Source organism: Lithobates pipiens, unplaced genomic scaffold, assembly GCF_037356315.1.
Source record: "Lithobates pipiens isolate NorthernLeopardFrog02 unplaced genomic scaffold, aLitPip1_a1.2 Scaffold_1, whole genome shotgun sequence".
NCBI lineage: Eukaryota > Metazoa > Chordata > Amphibia > Anura > Ranidae > Lithobates > Lithobates pipiens.
Genome location: NW_027507685.1, coordinates 170,319,525 through 170,343,012, shown reverse-complemented (window position 1 = coordinate 170,343,012; position 23,488 = coordinate 170,319,525). Strand labels below are relative to the sequence as shown.

Here is a 23,488-nt window from a genome sequence, read left to right as displayed (position 1 = left end):
CTGGGCTATAAAATTTTCCGACAACATGATCCGATCGGACTTTGTCCGATCATGTGTAGAGAATTCCGATCGGACAAAGTGCCACGCATGCTCAGATCAAATTCCTAGACCAAAGCTATTGGCTACTAGCCTGAACGTAGTCCCGTCCTAACGAACTAACGCCATCATGTTAAGTATGATCGGATTTTCTGACAACTTTGTCCGACTGTGTGTATGCAACAGTTTCGGACAAAATCCGTCGGACAAAATCCGTCTGACAAAATCCCACGGATTTGGTTGTCGGAATGTCCGACCGTGTGTACAAGGGCTAAGATTGTAAACTGTAACGAGCAGAGCCCTCTTATGCCTCCTGTATTAAAGTGTATTGTATTTGTACGGTCTACCCTCAAGTTGTAAAGTCTGTGCTATATAAATCCTGTATAATAATAATAATCACAATCCGCAGTAACTTGGAGATCCTCTCTTTTGTGCCATGGTGCTCACGGGTATTACTCCCTCAGCTCCCAGTGCAGATGTCCCCATATGAGTCTTTTGGCCATGGTAACACATGTTGAATAGCGAACTGATTTATACGCCTATTTGCATCTTCTCCTGAGGAAGTGGAGCGTTCTCCACGAAAAGGGGCAAAGCTCTTTGCATGCAATTTTATCAATCCAACTATGCGTTTCCATGTTTTAGTTTATATATATGAATTTTTGCCAATTTTATATTGACATTTTAATTGTCTACTGAAATACATTAAAAATCAGCTCTTAAACCTCCACCCACACATTATAGTGTGGTGTGATCTAGTTGAACCAGTATGTACAGGTTTTTCCATAAGGATGAAATACTGCAATCATGTACTATTTGTTTTTATAATACTGAATTATTATTCAGTATCATTTAAAATCCCACTCCCCATTCACTTTATGTAATTGTTTTAGGGATGGAGACACAATGGTCCAGCGCACACGTGCCTCATTTAAAGCTCCACACCTTCCCTCTCTTCCGCCACAACCACATGTAATGCTATGGTTGTGGTGACGTGGTGTGTGCTTCTAGGGTTGGTTCACACAAGCTTTAATCTCTGAAGAACGATCCTCGTTTAGATGGCTCTTCAGAGAGAATTTAACAGGTGATCAGGAGGCATTGTATCGCCTTGATTGCCGCTGCAACCGTGTGCATTGCAGAGCAGCCCTAGTCCCTTGAATGGGTTGGGTTTGGAGGGCCCTAGATCCGCCGCCAGCGACAGAAGTATAATTCTTATGTAGCCGTGGCATGTGTACACCCTGGCCGCTGCCCTCTGCAGCTAAAGGGGGTAGCAGTTGGGGGCAGTAAAAGCATAGCTTAACCATGGGGTTTTTCGTCCACCCGCCCAAACTCACATGTCAACTAGCCCATAGGTGTTAAAACAGGCAGGGGTGGCCACCTTTCCACTTCAGCCAATTAGGGGAAACCTTGTATTTTTATCAATGAATGCAAGGCTTCCCCTGATTGGCCAAGGTGGAAATCGTGACGTCATCTGCCCACCTTTCCACTTCAGCTAATTAGATTTTATCAATAAATACAAGGCTTCCCCTGATTGGCCAAGGCGGAAATCATGACATCATCAACCCACCTTTCCACTTTGGCCAATTAGAGGAAGCCTTGTATTTTCATCAATGAATGCAAGGCTTCTCCTGATTGGCCAAGGTGGAAATCGTGATGTCATCTGCCCACCTTTCCACTTCAGCTAATTAGATGAAGCCTTGTATTTTTATCAATAAACACATGGCTTCCCCCGATTGGCCAAGGTGGAAATGATGACAGCATCCACCCACCTTTCCACTTCGGCCAATTAGGGGAAACCTTGTATTTTTATCAATGAATGCAAGGCTTTCCTTGATTGGCCAAGGTGGAAATCATGATGTCATCCACCCACCTTCCCACTTCGGCCAATTAGAAGAAGCCTTGGATTTTTTATCAAAAGAAAACAAGGCTTCCTCTGATTGGCCGCAGTGGAAAGGTGAGCAGGTGAAGTCACGTTTTCCACCTTGACCTAACTGGAAATAGTTCATTTGGGCCAGCTTGGCCCGAACAAACAATTTAAAGTGAAATAAAACCTGGAATTCTACTTTAATCATTACCCAGAAAAGTAAGGAATCTTTATTGTGAAGTGAAAACCTTATCCTTCAGTACAGATTATCTGTTCATAAATTTAGATGACTGAACAAAAAACACATTATCAAAACTCAGCTTGTAGAATAGTTTCATATTTTTTTTTTTATACAGACAAAGTTTTTGCCTATTGAAATTTTGAAATTTCGATACAGACTTGTTTATGCTATACAGGGTGTTGTCTTTCATATATAATTATTTTTTTTATAACAGGCAGGTAAAATTTTAACATTATGTAGCAGTTTGAACAAAATCAGCCATTCAATACAGTATATTATGCTTCAGGGAGGCTTCCCAATATGAGTTTTTAAGCCCTTCCCTGAATAATGTACAAGCAGTTCTCTTTATTAAAAAAAAAAAAAGGAAAAAATAAAGACAGCATGGACATATTGCACTGCTCCCAACCCCACCTACCTCCCCACCCAATAAAATAATAAGCAAAGCACACTTACATTTGGCAGATTTATACAGCAGTAGTGGCTTTTTTCATACCTTTTTTTTGTTTTGTTTTTAATTTTTTTTAATTTTTTGGCTTTTAAATATATAATTCTTTGTATCATTTGTTCTATCAATATATCTACAATATTGAATGAAAAGAAGCCTGCAAATGAACAGTAATTACACATTTTGTAAACACCACTTTCTTTTTTGTTTTGTTTTTAATATCTTTTTTTTGTTACACTCATATGCTGAAAGAAACAAAGTTGCATCTTTTTACTTTGTTTTTGCTTTTTCTCTTTTTATTTATTTTTTTCTCTTTTTTTTATTACTGTTGTATTTTTTCAGCAGATAATTTGCTGCAATCTTTCAACATAAAGGAATGGCTTTAACCATCTAGAGCTGGTAGTTCTGAGTGTCACCATAGGCATTACACAGATGTTCAAATAAAAAAAATACAAAAATAAAATAAAAATAAGAAAAAGGACCCTGTCATGATTTTTTTTTTTTTAATCCACCACAATTTTTTTAATTCACTTGCTCTAGATAAGTTTGCTCTTACAAGGCTACAGAAACATAATTTTTTTATTCACCTTGCATTGGTTTGCAACTGTGAATCGAATTCCTAGTTTTTGTGAAATGCCTACAGAGCAGAGGAAAAAAAAAAGAAAGTTGGCATTTAAGATTCATTACGCAGGATTTCGCATGGCTTATATTTAATGCAAACGTGATATATAAGTCATTTTATAGGCATCATCCCTTCAAATTAAAAAAAAAAAAGAAAAGAAAAAAGGGATCTGGAGGCTTCCACTTTGCTTGTAATTAGAACAAGTCCACTTTAATCTCAAACCACTTAACAGTCCACCATTTATGACTCTCTTCATCTGGAATTCAGTTGAGTTTTGGGCAGGAAGGTTTTCAAGGCAAGACAGTCTTCCACATGCGTGGCAATCCATAATTGGCCAGCTCCAGCATCGCTTACCTACATACTGCATCCTCATTAGGTTTGATTTAGTTATTTTAATATGTTGAAAATTTTATTTTCCAAAGCATTTTTTATTGTGTAAAAAATTGGCAAGTAAAGCATGGAAGTGGCAGTTGTTATGATTCCCTCATCTCTTACCAAATAAAGATAGGCTTCTCCAGCAGAAATGTAGGATCATTTAGGAACAGGACACGGTATTTAAGACAAATGGTGTGGTTCTAATATGAAAATAATAAATAAAAATTACATTGTAAAAACCATGCACTGAATGGCATAGAATAGCTTTATATATTGGTGTGATTCTAATATTAAAATAAATAATAATAAATAAAATATTCTAATATAAAAAAAATGGGTAAATAGGTTTATGATTTTACATTATCTTGGTGTGTTTGTAAAATATATATATATATATATATATATATATATATATATATATATATATATATATATATATATGTATAATGTAAAAATCGTGCACTGTATGGCATAGAATAGGTTTATGATTTTAGATTATTATTAGTTTTTTTTCCCCTTCATGTTTGACTAAAGGTTTCTATTTCATGCTGTTTTTCAAAGAGTATAAGCATTAAATAAAGTGAAGCTTTTAAAGCTAAGGTGTATTGTCCCTTCAATGTAAATTGTATTATGTTTTTTTAAATGAAATACATAATTAGGTCACCTAAAAAAAAAATAAAGTTTTTTTTTTAATTGGGCATTTGATTTTTTTTTTAATTTACAATTAAATATACTGCAACATATTTTTTGTGTTGCCCAGATAATATTACTATTGATTGTAAATTAAAAAAAGAAAAAAATCTAATTCCTAATCAAAAATTGACCTTTCCTTGTCATCCAATATAATTAGGAAAAACACTACAAACTGTAATTGGTGAGCCTAATCTAAAACATGAGAAATGCCCAGGGTACATCATTGAGACCCTTGCGTAAATCAGAGGGCATTCAGCTTAACTTACAATTGCAACCTGGAACTTTAAAAGATAAAGCATTTTAGAGATTGTTTAAACAAATAAAAAATAAATGTCAGTGGCAGGCCAATTGGGGGGGGGGGGGGGGGTTTGGGGGGTTGGGGTTAGGGGGGCAATCTTTTATATGTTTCCCGAAGGGCTTTTATTTAAAAATGTAATAGTAATATTATCTAGGCAACACACAAATATGTTGCAGTATATTTAATTGTAAATTAAAACGACTTTTTTTTTAGGTGACCTAATTATGCATTTCATCTAAAGGGACAATACACCTTAGCTTTAAAAGCTTCACTTTATTTATTGATCAAAGGTGTATTGTCCCTTCAATGTAAATTGTATTATTTTTTTTAAGATGAAATACATAATTAGGTCACCTTAAAAAAAGTTTTTTTGATTGGGAATTAGATTTTTTTTTATTTACAATTAAATATACTGCAACATATTTTTGTGTTGCCTAGATAATATTACTATTGCATTTTTGAATAAAAGCCCTTCTGGAAATATATAAAAGACTATCCTGTTTTTTTTTTTTTTAACAATCTCTAAAATGTTTTATCTCTTAAAATTCGATGTTGCACATGTAAGATAAGCTGAATGCCCTCTAAAACACAGGAGGATCTCAATGATGTATCCTGGGCATTTCTCTTGTTTTAGATTAGGCCAACCAATTACAGTTTGTAGTGTTTTTTTTTTCTAATTATTTTGCATGACAAGGAAAGGACAATTTTTCATTAAGAATTTGATTTTTTTAAATTTACACCTAAGTATACTGCAACATATTTTTAGTGTTTCCTTGATAATATAACTATTGCATTTTTGAATGATTGTTTTTTTTAATTTACAATCAAAAATTGCCCTTTCCTTGTCATCCAAAATAATTAGAAAAAAAGTAAAGAAATAAACACTACAAACTATAATTGGTTGACTGAATCTAAAACAAGAGAAATGCCCAGGATACATCATTAAGACCGTTGTTTATTTCAGAGGACATTCAGCTTAGCTTACATTTGTACCATGGAATTTTAAAAGATAAAGCATTTTAGAATTTGTTAAAAAAAATGCCAGTGGCAAACCAATAAGAGGATAGTCTTTTATATATTTCTAGAATGGCTTTTAAGCTTGTATTCAAAAATGAAATTTGTATTTTTTTTTTATTTTTATTTTGGGTGATAAGGAAATGGCAATTTTTGATTAGGAATTTGATTTTTTTTTTTTGATTTAAACCTAAGTATACCGCAACATGTTTTTAGTGTTGCCTTGATAATATAACTATTGTATTTTTGAATAAAAGCTTTCAAACCTGTCTGGAAATATATAAAAGTCTATCCTCCTGTTGGCTTGCTACTGACATTTTTTTTTTTTTAACAATTTCTAAAATGCTTTATTTTTTAAAATTCCATGTTACAAATGTAAACTAAGTTGAATGCCCTCTGAAATACACAACGATCCTAATGATGTTGATGATGCTTGGCATTTCTCATGTTTTAGATTGGGCCAATCAATTACAGTTTGTATTTTTTATTTATTTTTGACAAGGAAAGGGCAATTTTTGATTCTGGATTAGTAGGTGTAAATAAAAAAAAAATTGAATTCCTAATCAAAAATTGCCCTTCCCTTGTCATCAAAAAAAAATAAAAAACACTACAAACAGTTTGTAGTGATTTTTTTTTCTAATTATTATTATTTTATTTTTTTTAGCAATTTTCTAAAATGCTTTATTTTTTGGAAACTGGAATTTTAAAATGTAAGCTAAGCTGAATGCCCTCTGAAATACACAATGGTCTTAGTGATGTATCCTGGGCATTTCTCTTGTTTTAGATTAGGCCAACCAATTACAGTTTGTAGTGTTTTACTTTTAATTTTTTTTCTAATAATTTTTTTTTTAACAATTTCTAAAATGCTTTATCTTTTAAAAATTCAATTTCCAAATGTAAGCTAAGCTGAATGCCCTCTGAAATACACAAAGGTCTTAATGATGTATCCTGGGCATTTCTCATGTTTTAGATTAGGCCCACCAATTACAGTTTGTAGTATTTTATATATTTTTTGTTTGCTAATTATTATTATTTTTTTTGCTAATTATTATTATTATTATTTTTTTAACAATTTCTAAAATGCTTTAACATTTAAAATGTCATTTTCCAAATATAAGCTTAGCTGAATGCCCTCTGAAATACACAACGGTCTTAAGGAGGGGTTTTTCTATTATTTTTTTTTATTATTTAGATGACTGGAAAAGGGCAATTTCCCCCCAAAAAAAAAAAAATTCCCACCAATTACAGTTTGTAGTGTTTTATTTTTATTCTTTTTCTAATTATTTATTTATTTATTTTAACAAAAGTGCTTTATCTTTTGGAAAATTTAATTTTAAAATGTAAGCTAAGCTGAATGCCCTCTGAAATACACAACGGTCTTAAAAGAAATGCCAAGGGTATATCCTTGTTTTAGATTAGGCTTATCAATTACAGTTTGTAGGGGGTTTTTTATTTTTAATTTTTTTATTATTATTTAGATGACAGGGAAAGGGCAATTTCCAAAAAATATAAAACATGCCCACAAGGTGCTAAAATCACTGCCATTTTTTTTTTCCTTTTCTTTGCTGGATTTGAGATAGTGACCTGTTAATGTTGCCTCGGGTTGCAAAATACAAACCAATTAGGAAAGACGCTTAATAACCTCCAATAAATACTTTTCTTTAAAATGAATACATAAATGAATATTCATATTTTTTGGTCTTGGATAACCTTTTTTGTGTTTTTTTTTTTTTTTTTAGTACATCTAAGCTGTTTCAGCTGCAGATATAGGCTCTTCTGACACATTAGCAAAAGCAAAGAGTTTCTATGGTCTTGCTTGTGGTTACTGGAGATGAGTATGTTGTTCTGTTATAGAGAAGTCTCCACACTGTGCAAAGGACTTTCTGGATTGGAAGAGGCAGCTGACTTGCTTGTGTCTGTGGTCAAGTAGACGCCGCTATCAATAGCATTGTTGTTCTTGTTGGGGGACGGAGGCGGAATGTACCACAGCACCTTGCCCGGAGGCTCCTCGCTATCTTCTGCATCTGTGTCATCGATAAGGGGAATATTATGGATGTAATCGTTGATCAAGAACTCAGGGGTTGCCATGAAATTGTGAATGGAGGTCTTGGAGTCAGGTTTCTCTAGGCCTTCGTAGAGGGAACTACGGAATGCTTTCACCACCCGGATCTAAAGAGTTTTGGGTTACAAAGGTCCGAAGGGGGAAAAAAATAAAAAACCCAATGATAGGACATGGGATGAAAAAGACAAGGAGAAGCAAAAACGGAGAAAAGGATTTGAAGGGAAATAGAAAAAAAAAGAAGTGTTAGATTAGTAGAGGAAAAGGAATGGTCTTTTGTTATCTCTTATTTCAGTCCACATTAATGGCAGCACGCGTTGTTATTCATCATATAATAGTTTTTAAAAATGTAATATTTGCATTATGAAAAGCTACTTGTGGGCTAGGCTTTGATTAATGTATAAAAAAAATAAAAAATTAAGATTTTTTTTTTTTTGACGGACTTTACAGGTACCAAAGGAGAAAATAATAACCACATGCTGATGGCCCTATAGTAGTTTTACTGCTACAGGGCGGCAACTCTGCGCAGAATCATGCATATATATATATATATATATATATATATATATATATATATATATACGTGATCCTGCACTTCCACCTGCAGGGGGCATGCATGCTCACTTCTCAGCTGTATCTATACACTTAAGGACCGACCTATAGCAGATATACTGCTACGGGGCAGCCCTCCTGTGCAGAAACATGTATATATAGGTGATCCTGTACTTCCGGCCACAGAGGGCGTGTGCGCTCACTTCTCAGCTGTATCTATAGCAGATATACTGCTACAGTATACAGTACAGATATACTGCTACAGGGCCACCCTCCTGTGCAGAAATGTGTGTGTGTGTGTATATATATATATATATATATATATATATATATATATATATATATATATATATATGTGTGTGACCCTGCACTTTCGCCTGCAGGGGGCGTGCACGCTCACTTCTCCAATGTATCTATACACTTAAGGACTGACCTATAGCAGATATACTGCTACAGTATACAGTACAGATATACTGCTACGGAGCAGTCCTCCTGTGCAGAAGCATGTATATATAGGTGATCTTGCACTTAAGGCCACAGGGGGCATGTGTGCTCACTTCTCAGCTGTATCTATACACTTAAAGACTGACCTATAGCGGATATACTGCTACAGGGCTGCCCTCCTGTGTAGAAACGTGTGTATATAAATATATATATATATATATATATATATATATATATATATATATATACACGTTATCCTGCATTTCTGCCTGCAGGGGGTATGCACGCTCACTTCTCCATTGTATCTATACACTTAAGGACCGATCTATAATAGATATACTGCTACAGTATACAGTAAAGGTATACTGCTACGGGGCAGCCCTCCTGTGCAGAAACATGCATATATATAGGTGATCCTGCACTTACGGCCACAGGGGGGCGTGCACGCTCACTTCTCAGCTGTATCTATTCACTTAAAGATTGACCTATAGCAGATATACTACAGGGCTGCCCTCCTGTGTAGAAACGTGTATATATATATATATATATATATATATATATATATATATATATATATATATACGTGATCCTGCATTTCCGCCTGCAGGGGGTGTGCACGCTCACTTCTCCGCTGTATCTATACACTTAAGGACCGCCCTACAGCAGATATAATGCTACAGTAGGGTTGCCACCTCATCCCTTTAAAACCAAACACATATTAATTACACAGGCTAGTTTTAGCAGCACTTTACTGCTGCCTTTAGCCGCTAGCGGGGAGCTTTCAGCCCCCAAAGAAGGGGTTAAAAACTCCTGTGTTGCAGCGCTTTCTGAAGCGCTGCTCATTCGTTGCAATGGGCAGGGGTGTTTTGGGAACGGTGTATACACCGCTCCCAAACCGCCCCAAAGATGCTGCTTGCAGGACTTTTTCTATCGTCCCGCAACCGCACTGCTTCCAGTGTGAAAGCACCCATTGCAATGAACGGGAGGCAGTTTTTCTAGGCGTTTTTCAGGCACTATTTCTAGCGCTAAAACGCTTGAAAAAAAATATGCACTGTCACTGTACTAAGGCTGGGAAGGGGTTAACATCTAGGGGCGATCAAAGGGTTAACTGTGTGTTTTACGATACTGTTCTTCCTCTCTGCCTAATGATTGGCGGGTTCCGAAGGACATCGTCTTCGGCTGTGTGTAATCACACTGGAAGGGAGCCAGTGGCGGCACGCATGTGCGCCCCCTTACCCGGAAGTGTATTTTTATAGGTGATCTGGAGCACAGGTGCCGCCCCGTAGCAGTAAAACTGTTATAGGGCGGACCTGAAGCGATTTATTAAAAAGTTAGGTCTACTTTGGCATTACTTTCGGTATATTCCTCATATTATCACCACCCATGAAGTCGGCCAACGAAAAAAAAATTATTTATTTTTTATTTATTTTTATTTTATTTTTTTGTTTTTGTTTTTTGTTTTCTGACAATTCTTACAGATGTGGTACCGAGTCAGCCCTCTCTAATATCTTTGATAGTAAAATATACAAAAAAATACTCTTTACATTCCTTTTTATGATGTTATCTCAATAAATAAGCCCCATTATTGTGGTCTGAAACATTTAAAACATTGTATCCACTTTTGGCATCATTCTTGAGTAAAGTAGTTAAATGTGTTTTGCCATATATGTATGTATATATTAAAATAAAACATACATATATAGAATTGTAATAATGTTAAAAAAAATAATAATTGAATGACATTTTATGAGAGACAAGACAGCTAGATAGACGTCTAACAAGGAGAATAATGCTTTGCTAACAAACTGCTTAAAAAAACATACATTCACTATGTGACAATGAACAAATGCACAAGCGGTGAAAATGCAATGTAGACAAAAAAAAAGGGAAGTCGAAAGAGTGCACAAAGGAACTATAAAAAAAATAAATATGCTGTTTTAGAAACGTACAAATTTTTTTTTTATATTGCTTACTTACATTTTGCTTTTTTATATTGGTACATATTTTATTCTGTATACGGTATTAATACTAAGGAAAAGCAATTTATTAAATAATATTTTGTTTATTTATTTATTTTGAAGTTCCCATTTAGTAATTTAGTACGTTAGTAATTGTTAGCAATTGTTGAATATTGTATTCTGCATTTTAATACTAAGAAAAAGCTATTTATTAAATTATATTTAATTCATTTTTCATTTTTATTTTTTATTTTGAAGTTTCCACCTAGTCATTTAGTAAGTTAGTAATTGTTGAATATTTTATTCTGCATTTTAATACTAAGAAAAAGCAATTTATTAAAAAATATTTAATTCATTTATTTATTTTTATTTGTAAGTTTCCACCTAGTAATTTAGTAAGTTAGTAATTTATAGCTCAAAATAAAGTTAATTTTAAATATTTCACTGGAAAATTGGTAATATTACTGCAGTGTATAGTTTAAATATTTTCAATATGAATACCTTTTTTTAAAATAGTTTAAATATGAAACCTTTACAATATGTACTACCTAACGGGTGGTTGGGGGAAGGGTGATATTGGGGGGAGATTTACTAAAACGGGAGAGCAGAAAATCTGGTGCAGCTCTCATTGACCAACCTGAAGTTAGAAGCTTTAAAGAGACATAAAAATCCGGCACCACAATGTCTCAAAAATAAAACATGTACAATTTTATTAAATTCATCCAATAAAAGGAATCAATACCTATAGCTATTGACGTGTTTCAGCCTCTTATATTGGTCTTAATCAGCTACTAACTCTATGACTATGGCCAATGTAAGAGGCCTAAATGCACTAATCAGCTTCTAACTTCATGGCTAAGGCCAATGAAACATGAAACATGCCAATCAGCTTATAACTTCACGACTGGTGCATTTTAGCCTCTTACATTGGCCTTAATCATGAATCTAGAAGCAGATTTGTGCATTTCAGCCTCTTACATTGTGTCAGGGCTGGGCTCACAGAAATCTCCTGCGATCCTGTTCAAGAATTGCTTTGCTGACATCCCTTCTGGCTCCAGATCCTGCTTGCTGTTCCACTACATTGATCCCTGACTTCTGGCTTGGCTGACTATCTGTTCCGGTTACTGAACTTTGGCTATGTTTTGACTAAGTTTGTTCTTTTTACTTTTATTATTAAACAATTGTGTTTTAAAGAGGAAGTAAACCCTGATGGGTTTACTTCCTCTTTTTTTCCCTGCAAAGGTAAAGTATAATGGACTACTATGCATCGCATAGTAGCTCATTATGTGTCACTTACCTGACACAGGAGCCAGTGAAGTCGCCGCTGATCCCTGTAGTCCGCCGCATCCATCTTGCTGGTGGCGTCTCGCAGCTCCGACCAATGACAGCGGCGAAGCCGCGATGACGTCACTCCCGCGCATGCGCACGGGAGTCGCGTCTCGCAGCTCCGCCGCTGCCATTCGGCGAAGCCGCGATGACGTCACTCCCGCGCATGCGCACGGGAGTCGACAAATTAGGCAAATCCATTCTTGGATTTGCCGCATTTAGTGCGCCTGCGCGCCGCTGTCTACGGCGCATGCGCCGTAGACAGCGGTGCCCATTTTCGGGCAAATATCTCCTAAACCATATAGGTTTAGGAGATATTGCTTGGACCTACAGGTAAGCCTTAATCTAGGCTTACCTGTAGGTCAAAGTGGTTTGAAGGGGTTTACTTCCTCTTTAACTGTACTTCTGTCTCAGCCTGATTTCACGGTTTTTGACACATTGGCCTTAATCAGCTTCTAACTTCATGACTAAGGCCAATGTAAGAGGCTGAAAACATGGCAATCAGCTTCTAACTTCATGACTGGCGCATTTTAGCCTCTTACATTGGCCTTCATCATTAAGGTTAGAAGCAGTTTGGATGTTTTTCAGCCCCTTACATTGTGTCAGGGCTGTGCTCAGCCCTTAAAGTGCGCAGGAGTGACGTCATCGCTGCTCTGCCGCTGTGAGTGGCCGAAGCAGCAATACCCGGAAGAAGATGGATGCTCTGGACTATAGGGGACAGAGGTGACATCGCTGGCTCCTGTGTCAGGTAAGTGACACATAATGGGCTACTATGCGATGCATAGTAGTCCTTTATGCTTTACCTTTGCAGGGAGACAAAGAGGAAGTAAACCCATCAGGGGTTACTTCTTTAATTCTCAGAGTTGGCCACTCAGCTGTCTCTCCAAAGTTACTCAGCTATTGATGATATCCTGCTCGTCAGTCCTGCCTACTTAAGCCGTTCAGCCCAGTGGATCTCTGCCTTCGCCTTGGTCAATATCACAGAATCTCCTGTGATCCTGTTCAAGAATTGCTTTGCTGACATCCCTTCTGGCTCCAGATCCTGCTTGCTGTTCCACTACATTGATCCCTGACTTCTGGCTTGGCTGACTATCCATTCCGGTTGCTGAACTTTCGCTATGTTTTGACAAAGTTTGTTCTTTTTTATTTTATTATTAAATAATTGTGATTCAACTATACTTCTGTCTTGGCCTGATTTCATGGTTTCTGACACATTGGCCTTAATCAGCTTCTAACTTCATTACTAAGGCCAATGTAAGAGGCTGAAATGCGCCAATCAGCTTCCAACTTCATGACTAGGGCCATTGCAAGAGGCTGAAACACGCCAATCAGCTTCTAACTTCATGACTGGCGCATTTAAGCCTCTTACATTGGCCTTACTCATGAAGCTAGAAGCAGATTGGTGCATTTCAGCCTCTTACATTGTCCTTAATCATGGAGCTAGAAGAAGATTGGTGCATTTCAGCCTCTTACATTGGCCTTAATCAGCTTCATGTCTAAGGCCAATGTAAGAGGCTGAAATGTGCCAATCAGATTCTAACTTTATGACTATGGCCAATGTAAGAGGCTGAAAGGTGGCAATCTGGTTCTAACTTCATGACTAAGGCCAATGTAAGAGGCTGAAACATGCCAATCAGCTTCTAACTTCATGACTAAGGCCAATGTAAGAGGCTGAAATGTGCTAGTCAGCTTCTAACTTTATGACTAAGGCCAATGTAAGAGGTTGAAACGTGGCAATCAGCTTCTAACTTTATGACTAAGGCCAATGTAAAACGCAGAAATGCGCCAATCAGCATCCATTATATTTACATAAACATATGCTTTAATTTAAAAAAATGTAAAAGTTGCTAGCATATAACTTTAATTTTACATATACATAATTTGACTATGCATTATATGTTTTTTATGTTTTAAGTTTTTTTTTTCAAAGTAAAACAAAAAATCACAACAAATTTTTCATATGTTTATTTTTAATTATGTCCCGCCAACTTTTGACGCTGCAGTTGTTTTTTCCTAATTGTGTGAGGGATGTGGAGAAATCACAACTACTTTGCCAAAAGTTAAACTTACAGCAGTGCTGATAACTTACAAACAGCAGGAATTGGTATTGCTATAGTCCAACAAAACATGCTAATAAAAAATAAAATAAAATAATAATAATTAAATGTTTGAATCAAGAGCAGCTGTGCACAACATGAAGAGCCAATGGATGTTTTAAACAAACAGTTGAGATGACATAAAGTAAAATAAAATAAAGCTTTTCTAAATGATGAAAAATGCACTCATGCTGCGCTTGAGACCCAAAGGAAAGGGAAATTGAGAAGGAGTAAAAAAAAAAAAAAAAAAAGATCAAGATTTTCTATCATGACTGTGTTCAGCGTGACTTGTAATAATGAAACACCAATAGAAGGCTCAGCCCACACAGTGACACAGCCTTGACTGCATGGAGGCGGAGCTCCGATTCGATCATGCATATTTGGCACAGTAAACATTCGAGTATTTAAGCCCATCGTTGCTGTATAAAAGGGACTAGCTCGATTAGTCAGCCTTTTGTGGATAAAGGATTATAGCATGCGAGGATGTTTTTTTTGTGTTCTTCCATGCCTCGGGAAGGGAAGAAATGGAGAAAAGAAGGTAAGGGTTTAGGGATTAAAGCCAATGAAACACAGAGTGGAACACACCTAGAATTTTGCAAAGAAGTGGTGCTAATGGGATTTATGGAAGGCTTCAAGCATGGAATTTTAATTTTTGTTGATTCTTTGTGAATGTATGTCTTTCAATCAAAAAAAATATATATATTTTTTTAAAATCAGTACCCCCTTTTTTCTATTTTTTTTTTTAATACTGGGAGTATTAGTGTTGGTCACTTTCTGAAGGATGTATGATTGTACCTTTGCGGTAGTCAACAAAATTAAAAAGAAGACTATCCATAAGCATGAGCACTGCTATGTGTTCATTTTCTAAAATTATTTAAGCAATATACTACACCAGTCTTTAAAAATATCTACATTTGAATTTTATCTTATCTAATTGCTTGCAAAATAATCACTTTCTTCTTTAAAAAAATTAAAAATAAAAATCCGATGAAGTTAACGTTGAAAAGATATTGTTATTTATGTGTGGCTGTTGAGATCTGTAAACTGTATCTGACTATTCACTGTATTTAATATTCCTTCAGTGTTCCTGAGATTCTGTCCTGAATATTATTTTAGATGCCTCAAAAGGCCTTATGTCTTGAATAAAAATAAAATAAAAAATAAATGTCTTGATGTGATATGAAGGCCTTCGAAGAAAAAACATGATTGTGTGCTGATGACAGAAAAAGGCAAACAAGCTAAAAGGAGAAAATTTTGTTCAATGACGAAAACTGGCACCAATTCATAAAAAGTAAAAAAAAATAAAAAAATAGGGAAAAAAAACATTTATTTTAGATCAAGCACCAGAGGAGAGACAAATCCACCAATCCATTTTGGTAACTTAGACAACTGAGAGAGGAAACGCTTACTATTGCGCTGTAAAATTTGGTAATGAAATGCAAAGAATTCGCTGAGCCCTTGGTTAAGGTTTCATTTCAGGCTTAACTTGATGTAGTAAATACATCCATTACATTTTACAAAGATGAGAAGACGACGGCTCATGGCAGTCCACTTTTGAAGTCTACGTTACATAAAAAAAAAACAGTCTTCCTTCTCCATCTAGTTTCATTTAATTAAATTGAAAATAAAATAATTATTTTAGTAAACCTTTCTGGATCGAGACTGATGGCTGCCTACATTTTGGTTTGACAAAGACCAATGTAAAAAAATGGTAAAAGTTATACAATTTCTTTGCCCTTTACTAAACTTGAATATTGTTTTTGTTTTTGCCACTTTTTTTTGTAGCATTTTTCGTTGGGGGAAATGCACTGTTTACCTATTTTTTGGAAACATTGTCAAATTTAAAGATTTGATTTTAGTAAAAAAAAAAGAAATGGTATAATAACTGGACCGAAAATACTGAGACTGATGGCTGCATAAGTTTTGGTTTGACAAAGACCACTGTAGAAAATTATTAAAGTTATACATTTTCTTTGCCCTTCACTAAATTAGAATTTTGTTTTTGCTACATTTTTTTTGTAGCATTTGTCGTTGGGGCAATGCACTGTTTACCTGTTTTTTGGAAACATTTAACCACTTGCTTACTGGGCACTTAAACCCCCCTCAGTCCCAGACCAATTTTCAGCTTTCAGCGCTGATGCATTTTGAATGACAATTGCGCGGGCATACAACACTGTACCCAAATGAAATTTTTATCATTTTTTTCCCACAAATAGAGCTTTCTTTTGGTGGTATTTAGTTACAGCTCGGAGTTTTATTTTTTGCTAAACAAACAAAAAAAGATGCAAAAAAAAAAAAAAATCATGTTTTAATAGTTTGTTATAAAATTTTGCAAACGGGTCATTTTTCTCCTTCATTGAAGTGCGCTGATTAGGCGGCACTGATAGGCTGCATTGGTGGGCACTGATAGGCTGCATTGGTGGGCACTGATAGGCATAGTTAAGGCGGCACTAATAGGCACAGATAAGGCGGCACCGATGGGCACAGATAAGGCGGCACTGATGGGCAAAGATGGGCACAGATAAGATGGCACGGATGGGTAGCACGGATAAGTGGCACGGATGGGTGGCACGGATGGGCACCGATAGGTACCACTGATAGATGGGACTGATGGGCACTGATAGGTGGCACTGATAGGTGGCTCTGATAGGTGGCACTGCTGGGCACTGATGGGCGGCACTGCTGGGCACTGATGGGCGGCACTGGGGTGCAGCACCTTTGAGGCAGATTGTGGGCACTGTGGGTGGCACTGCTGGGTGGCACTGTGGGTGGCACTGTGGGCACTGCTGGGTGGCACTGTGGGCACTGCTGGGTGGCACTATGGGCACTGCTGGGTGGCACTGACGGGGGGCACTTACTTTTATTCAGGATGGCACTGCAGGGGGAAGGTGGGCACTGGCAGGGGGCAGGTGGTCGCTTGCATTGCTGGCCGTGATCGGGACTGATGTCCCGATCACGGCCACAGCGCGAGGAGGAATACTAGCCGATTACCGGCTCCATTATATCACATGATCAGCTGTCATTAGCTGACAGCTGATCACGTGATAAGGGGTCGGGATCGACCCCTTGCACGGATCGGTGATCAGGCGAGTCTCATGGACTCGCCGATCACAGAGCGCGGCGCGCACCCCTCAGGGGGCGCGCAGGCCGCTCGTACACGGGACTACGTCTATTGACGTCGTCCCGGAAAAGGAGATCCGCGCTGTAGCCGTCATTTGGCTATAGCGCGAATCACAAGTGGTTAATAAAAGGTTAAATCTTCAATTTTGAGACCAGTGTATAAAATAGTATTTTCGGTCCAGTTGTTGTACCATTTTTTTTAACATTAGTCTTTGTCAAATTGAGAGATTTAACTTTTTAGCAAATGGTTCCAACAAATAGATAAACGGTGCATTGCCCCAATGTAAAATGCTACAAAAAATGTGGCAAAAACAAATCAAATTTAGTGAAGGGCAAAGAAACATACATAACTTTTATAGTACGGAATGGTTATAATTTTTTTATTTTAATACATTTTTGTATAATACATTTTTAAAATGTCCATAGGTTCCTTTGTTAGAGAAGATCATTTATTGTACCATTTTTTAACGTTGGTCTTTGATGACTGTATAAGTTTTGGTTTGACAAAGACCAATGCAAAAAAATGGTACAATAAAATATCTTCTCTAACAAAGGGACCTATGGACATTTTAAAAATTTATAATACAAAAATGTATTAAAATAATAAATAATATCCATTCCGTACCATAAAGGTTATGCATTTCCTTTGCCCTTCACTAAATTTGATTTGTTTTTTGTTTTTTGCCACATTGTTTGTAGCATTTATCATTGGGGAAATGCACCTATTTGTTGGAAACACTGTCAAATTTAAAAAATGTAACCTTTTAGTAAATGTTTCCAACAAATGGGTAAACATTGCCCCAATGAAAAATGCTACAAAAAATGTGGCAAAAACAAATTAAATTTAGTGAAGAGCAAAGAAAATGAATAACTTTTATGGTATGGAATGGTTATCATTTTTCATTTTAATACATTTTTGTATTATACGTTTTTAAAATGTCCATGGGTCCCTTTGTTAGACAAGGTATTTTATTGTACAATTTTTTTTACATTGGTCTTTGTCAAACCAAACCATACAGTCATCAATCTCAGTATTTTTGCTCCATTCATTGTACCATTTTTTACATGTCAACATTAAAGATTTAACCTTTTAGTAAATGTTTCCAAAAAATATGTAAACAGTGCATTGCCCCCAACAAAAAATGCAACAAAAAATGTGGCAAAAACAAAATTCTAATTTAGGTGTCCGTTTAGTAAACTTTGATAAGCTGAGATCAGGATGATATCTGCTTATCTCAGAGCATTGCAGGTTTAATATACCGAGATGAGTGCTGGAGAACTATTTTTTCTCTTCTCATCTCAGAACACAGAACGGCTGCATTGACTGCAACAGAAACGGCATGTTTAGTAAACAGAGATGCCACTTTATCTCTGTGCTTCTCTTTCAAGTTCTCCTTTCTGGCTTCTCCAGCCCAGAGGTGGAGATATCAGGAGATCTCTGCCAGAGGATAGCTTCTTCCTTCTCCAGTGGCCAAAAATGAAAGTAAAAACTTTCTTAACTGCAGTGAAAAATACACCAACAGCAGGTTACAAATACATTAACTATACAATTACACACAGAGATTATATATATATATGTATATATATGTGTATATATATATATATATATATATATATATATATATATATATATATATATATATACACATACACACACACACACACATATATATATATACATATATTTATATGTGTATATATATATATATATATATACAGATATATACAGATATATATATATATATATATATATATATATATACAGATATATATATATATATATATCTGTGTGTGTATATATTTATATTTGTGTATGTATATATATTTTCAAAAAACTCACGGAACGGATCGTTCCTGGGATCAGAGTCACGGATTGGATCATTTTTCGGATCAGCAAATAATAATTGGCTGAGCATGACTGGGTATCGCTGAGTATGGCTGGGTATTACCGAGTATGGCTGGGTATTGGCAAGTATTGGCTGGGTATGTGGGTATGGCAGGGTATGGCAGAGTATTGGCAGGGTATGGTAGAGTATTGGCAGGGTATGGCAGAGTATTGCAGAGTATGGCAGGGTATTGGCACGGTATGGCAGTATTGGCAGGGTATGGCAGAGGATTGGCAGAGTATTGGCACGGTATTGGCGGAGTATTGGCACGGTATTGGCAGAGTATTGGCATGGTATTGGCAGAGTATTGGCACGGTATTGGCGCGGTATTGGCAGAGTATTGACACGGTATTGGCAGAGTATTGGCACGTTATTGGCAGGGTATTGCAGAGTATTGGCAGGGTATTGGGACGGTATGGCAGTATTGGCAGGGTATGGCAGAGTATTGACAGGGTATGGCAGAGTATTGGCACGGTATGGCAGAGTATTGGCAGAGTATTGGCATGTTATTGGCAGGGTATTGGCAGGGTATGGCAGTATTGGCAGGGTATGGCAGAGTATTGACAGGGTATGGCAGACTATTGGCATGGTATGGCAGAGTATTGGCAGAGTATTGGCACGTTATTGGCAGGGTATTGGCAGGGTATTAGCAGGGTATGGCAGTATTGGCAGGGTATGGCAGAGTATTGGCACGGTATTGGCGGAGTATTGGCACGGTATTGGCAGAGTATTGGCACGGTATTGGCAGAGTATTGGCACAGTATTGGCAGAGTATTGGCACGGGATTGGCAGAGTATTGGCACGTTATTGGCAGGGCATGGCAGGGCATTGCAGAGTATTGGCAGGGTATTGGCACGGTATAGCACTATTGGCAGGGTATGGCAGAGTATTGACAGGGTATGGCAGACTATTGGCATGGTATTGGCAGGGAATTGCAGAGTATTGGCAGAGTATGGAGGGATGACTGTGACTGCAATTGTTACAGAGCAGCGCTGTGGACACTACAGATCCAGCCCACCGCGCTGCTTCTATCCGATCTCTCCCCTCCACTTTACAGAAGGGAGAGAGGAACCGACATTTGTTTACAAGTGATTGCTCCATCATTTGACAGAGTGATCAAATCGTAAACGGCTGATGGGTGCACCAAGATAGCTGCCGCTCCAGAGCTAGGCCGAAGCCGCGACCTTTCCTAAGGCCGAGACCGTGGATCGCTGCGTGTGCCGATCCGAACAGGGTGACCCATTAGAATCACGGATCAGTGACGATCTGTTGCACCCCTTATATATATATATATATATATATATATATATATATATATATATACACTCACACAGATATACACATATATATAGGCATATATAGGCATATATATAAAGGCAGTGGCTACAGAAGTACAACTGATGCTGTAATTTTGACAGCTGCGCAGATGATGCATCGCTGATAACGCAAGGTGGCTGTAAAATTCAGAGCATCAGATGAGTCCAGTACACACTGCGTTTGCATAAGTGTATATGTTAATACGCCTGTGTGAAAAACGCCATATATACTTTACACACACACACACATATATATATATATATATATATATATATATATATATATTTATATTTATTATTATTATGTATTTATTTATTATTATTTTAATTGTTAATTTAATATTTTTATTGTTATGCTTTTTTAAAATTACTTTGAACTATTTAATATATATATTTATTGTTTTTATATGAATGGTGCATATCTGCATGACAAATAGGGTACTATCATTTCAGAATACACCATTCGCATAAATATGCACATATGTTATGTATTAATTAGAATGTTTTACAGTTATGGGGTGTCTGTTTATTGGGTAGGGGGATTATATCTTTATTATTAACTTAATATGTGCAGTGTATGTGGAGTGCTTCGTATTTCACTTTGGGATTCTGATACTGAAATCTCCTGAGCTATTGTGAGATTACAGAAACAGAAGCCGTTCAGGATTCTCAGAGCGTTTGTAGATCACTTCTATTCTCAGTGGGAGAAGTGATCTACATGATATATTAAACTGCCACATGGGTGAGAACAAATATCTCTGAGAAGAGCAGAGAACTCCAGAGATGTAAAATATCAAAATATACTAAACGGACACCTTAGTGAAGGGCAAAGAAAATGTATAACTTTTACCATTTTTTACATTGGTCTTTGTCAAACCAAAACTTACAGTAATCAGTCTCAGTATTTTCGCTCCCGTTATTATACAATTTTTTGCATTTTTACTAAAAGGTTAAATCTTTAAATATGACAAAGACTAGTGTAAAAAATGGTACAATAACGGGAGAGAAAATACTGAGCCTGATTACTGTATTGTTTCAGTTTTGGTTTGACAAAGACCAATGTAAAAAATTGTAAAAGTTATACAATTTTTTACATTGGTCTTTAAATTTAAAGATTTGACTTTTTAGTAAAAGACCAATGTAAAAAATGGCATAACAGGAGCGAAAATACTGAGACCGGAGGCTGCATACATTTTGGTTTGACAAAGACAAATGTAAATAATGGTACAATAAAATATCTTACCTAACAAAGGGACCTGTGGACATTTTAAAAATTGATAATACAAAAATGTATTAAAATAAAAAAGTATAACCATTCCATACCATATGAGTTGTACATTTTCTTTGTCCTTCACTAAATTTGATTTGTTTTTGCCACATTTTTTGTAGCATTTTTCGTTGGGGCAACGCTCTGTTTATCTATTTGTTGGAAACAGTTACTAAAAGGTTAAATCTGTAAATTTTACAAAGATTAATGTGAAAAAATAGTATAATAACTGGATCAAAATACTGAGACCGATGGCTGCATACGTTTTAATTTGACAAAGACAAATGTAAATAATGGTACAATAAAATATCTTGCCTAACAAAAGGGACCTATGGACATTTTAAAAATGTATAATAGAAAAATGTATTAAAATAAAAAATCATAACCATTCTGTACCCTAAAAGTTATACAGTTTCTTTGCCCTTCTCTAAATTTGATTTTTTTTTTGTTTTTGCCACACTGTTTGTAGCATTTTTCGTTATTTTTCGCAATGCACTGTTTACCTATTTGTTGGAAACTTTTAATAAAAGGTTAACGCTTTAAATTAAACAAAGTTGTCCATTCATAGATTTTTCCATACAAGTTTTGATATATTTGTTGGAAACATTTATTAAAAGGGTTAAATCTTTAAATTTAGCAGAGTTGTCCATGTATAGACCATCCCATAGAAGTTAAAAAAAATCCACCTTAACTGTCTTTAACATAAGACTTTTCAGATGCATGTTGAAATGCAGATCTTTCAGCTGTAAACTGCCACAAACAATATGAAAATCTGCTTTTAAGTTAAATTGGCTGGCAGTAAAAACATCAAAAATGTATTTGAATTCAAGAAAACTGTATAGCTTCCTTTGTCAAATTAAAAATAAATAAAAATAAATGATATTTTTAAAAAAAAGCCTGAAATGATAGCTCAGCAAGGACTCAATTGCACTGGATGGCTTCCCAAGGTATCCTGATGGGAAAGAAAGTGTTGTTAATGGTTTTCTGTTGATGTGAACATTCATTGCTGTTCACCGCAAGAAGAAACTATGCTTCCTATGCTGCAAAAGCAAGAAGAAGTAATGTTTATATATCAGCTTTCACTTTGGGCCCATACTCGAAGGTTTACTCTTTTATGAACATATCAAGACTTGTAAGGATGTTTTGCCATATTCTCTTTTTGAAAAAAAAGCTATTTTTTTGTTGCAGGTAAAATTTGTCTTACCATTCTGTAATTTGTCTCCTGTGTAATTAGCTGCCATTTTCATTAGAAGAAGTCATGAAATTTTACGTGCACAAAGCACGTCATGCAAATGAATGATCTCATGTGTTTGCAACCATTTGGCACTTTTTTGGAATAAATTAATAACATTGAGCACCAGGAGTTTATATCTGTATAAACATTCATTGAATGTTGTAGTTGTATTTTGCCCGTTTCCACTTTAGTTTCTATCAGAGTAAATATTCAATATTAAAACTGCAGTACAAGATAAAATACATTAATAAATGTGTATACGGTTTGTATGTATGTATCTATGCACTTCAAAAATATACAATTTAAAAATTTAGGTCTGACCATATATGTCCATTTCTGCAACTTTCTTAGTTGTGTAATCCATTTTCTTTAGAAAAAAATTTCTGTAAAGTACATAAAATGCATTTCACGTTCAAATTGTTATATGTAATGTCACGTTCAACTTGTTAAATCTAATGTCAAACACATAGTTACATAGTAGGCGAGGTTGAAAAAAGATACAAGTTCATCAAGTCCAGCCTTCAGTAGTTATATAATATTTTTTAGGAAAAAGATTTTTTTTATTTTAAAACAGGGATGTTTAAAATTCTATGTATTATTTAACATAAACCTGGGTTCTGAGATAAAAAAAAATTTGTCTAAAAC

At 35.8% G+C, this 23,488-nt stretch overlaps 1 protein-coding gene across 8 annotated transcripts in view; it reads right to left on the bottom strand.

Annotated features, from left to right (window-relative positions):
* Positions 1 to 7,294: 7,294 nt before the first annotated feature.
* Positions 7,295 to 23,488, bottom strand: part of ATP2B3 (ATPase plasma membrane Ca2+ transporting 3) — a 435,183-nt gene continuing 418,989 nt past the window's right edge. For 5 of the 8 annotated variants that reach the window (XM_077478862.1, XM_077478864.1, XM_077478865.1 and 2 more), the window contains one exon: positions 7,295 to 7,754. In XM_077478862.1, the coding sequence (XP_077334988.1) occupies positions 7,434 to 7,754 (321 nt within the window). In that variant the 3' untranslated portion in view covers positions 7,295 to 7,433. The remainder of the gene's footprint in view (positions 7,755 to 23,488) is intronic. The other 3 variants (XM_077478868.1, XM_077478869.1, XM_077478870.1) reach the window with 1 other exon arrangement.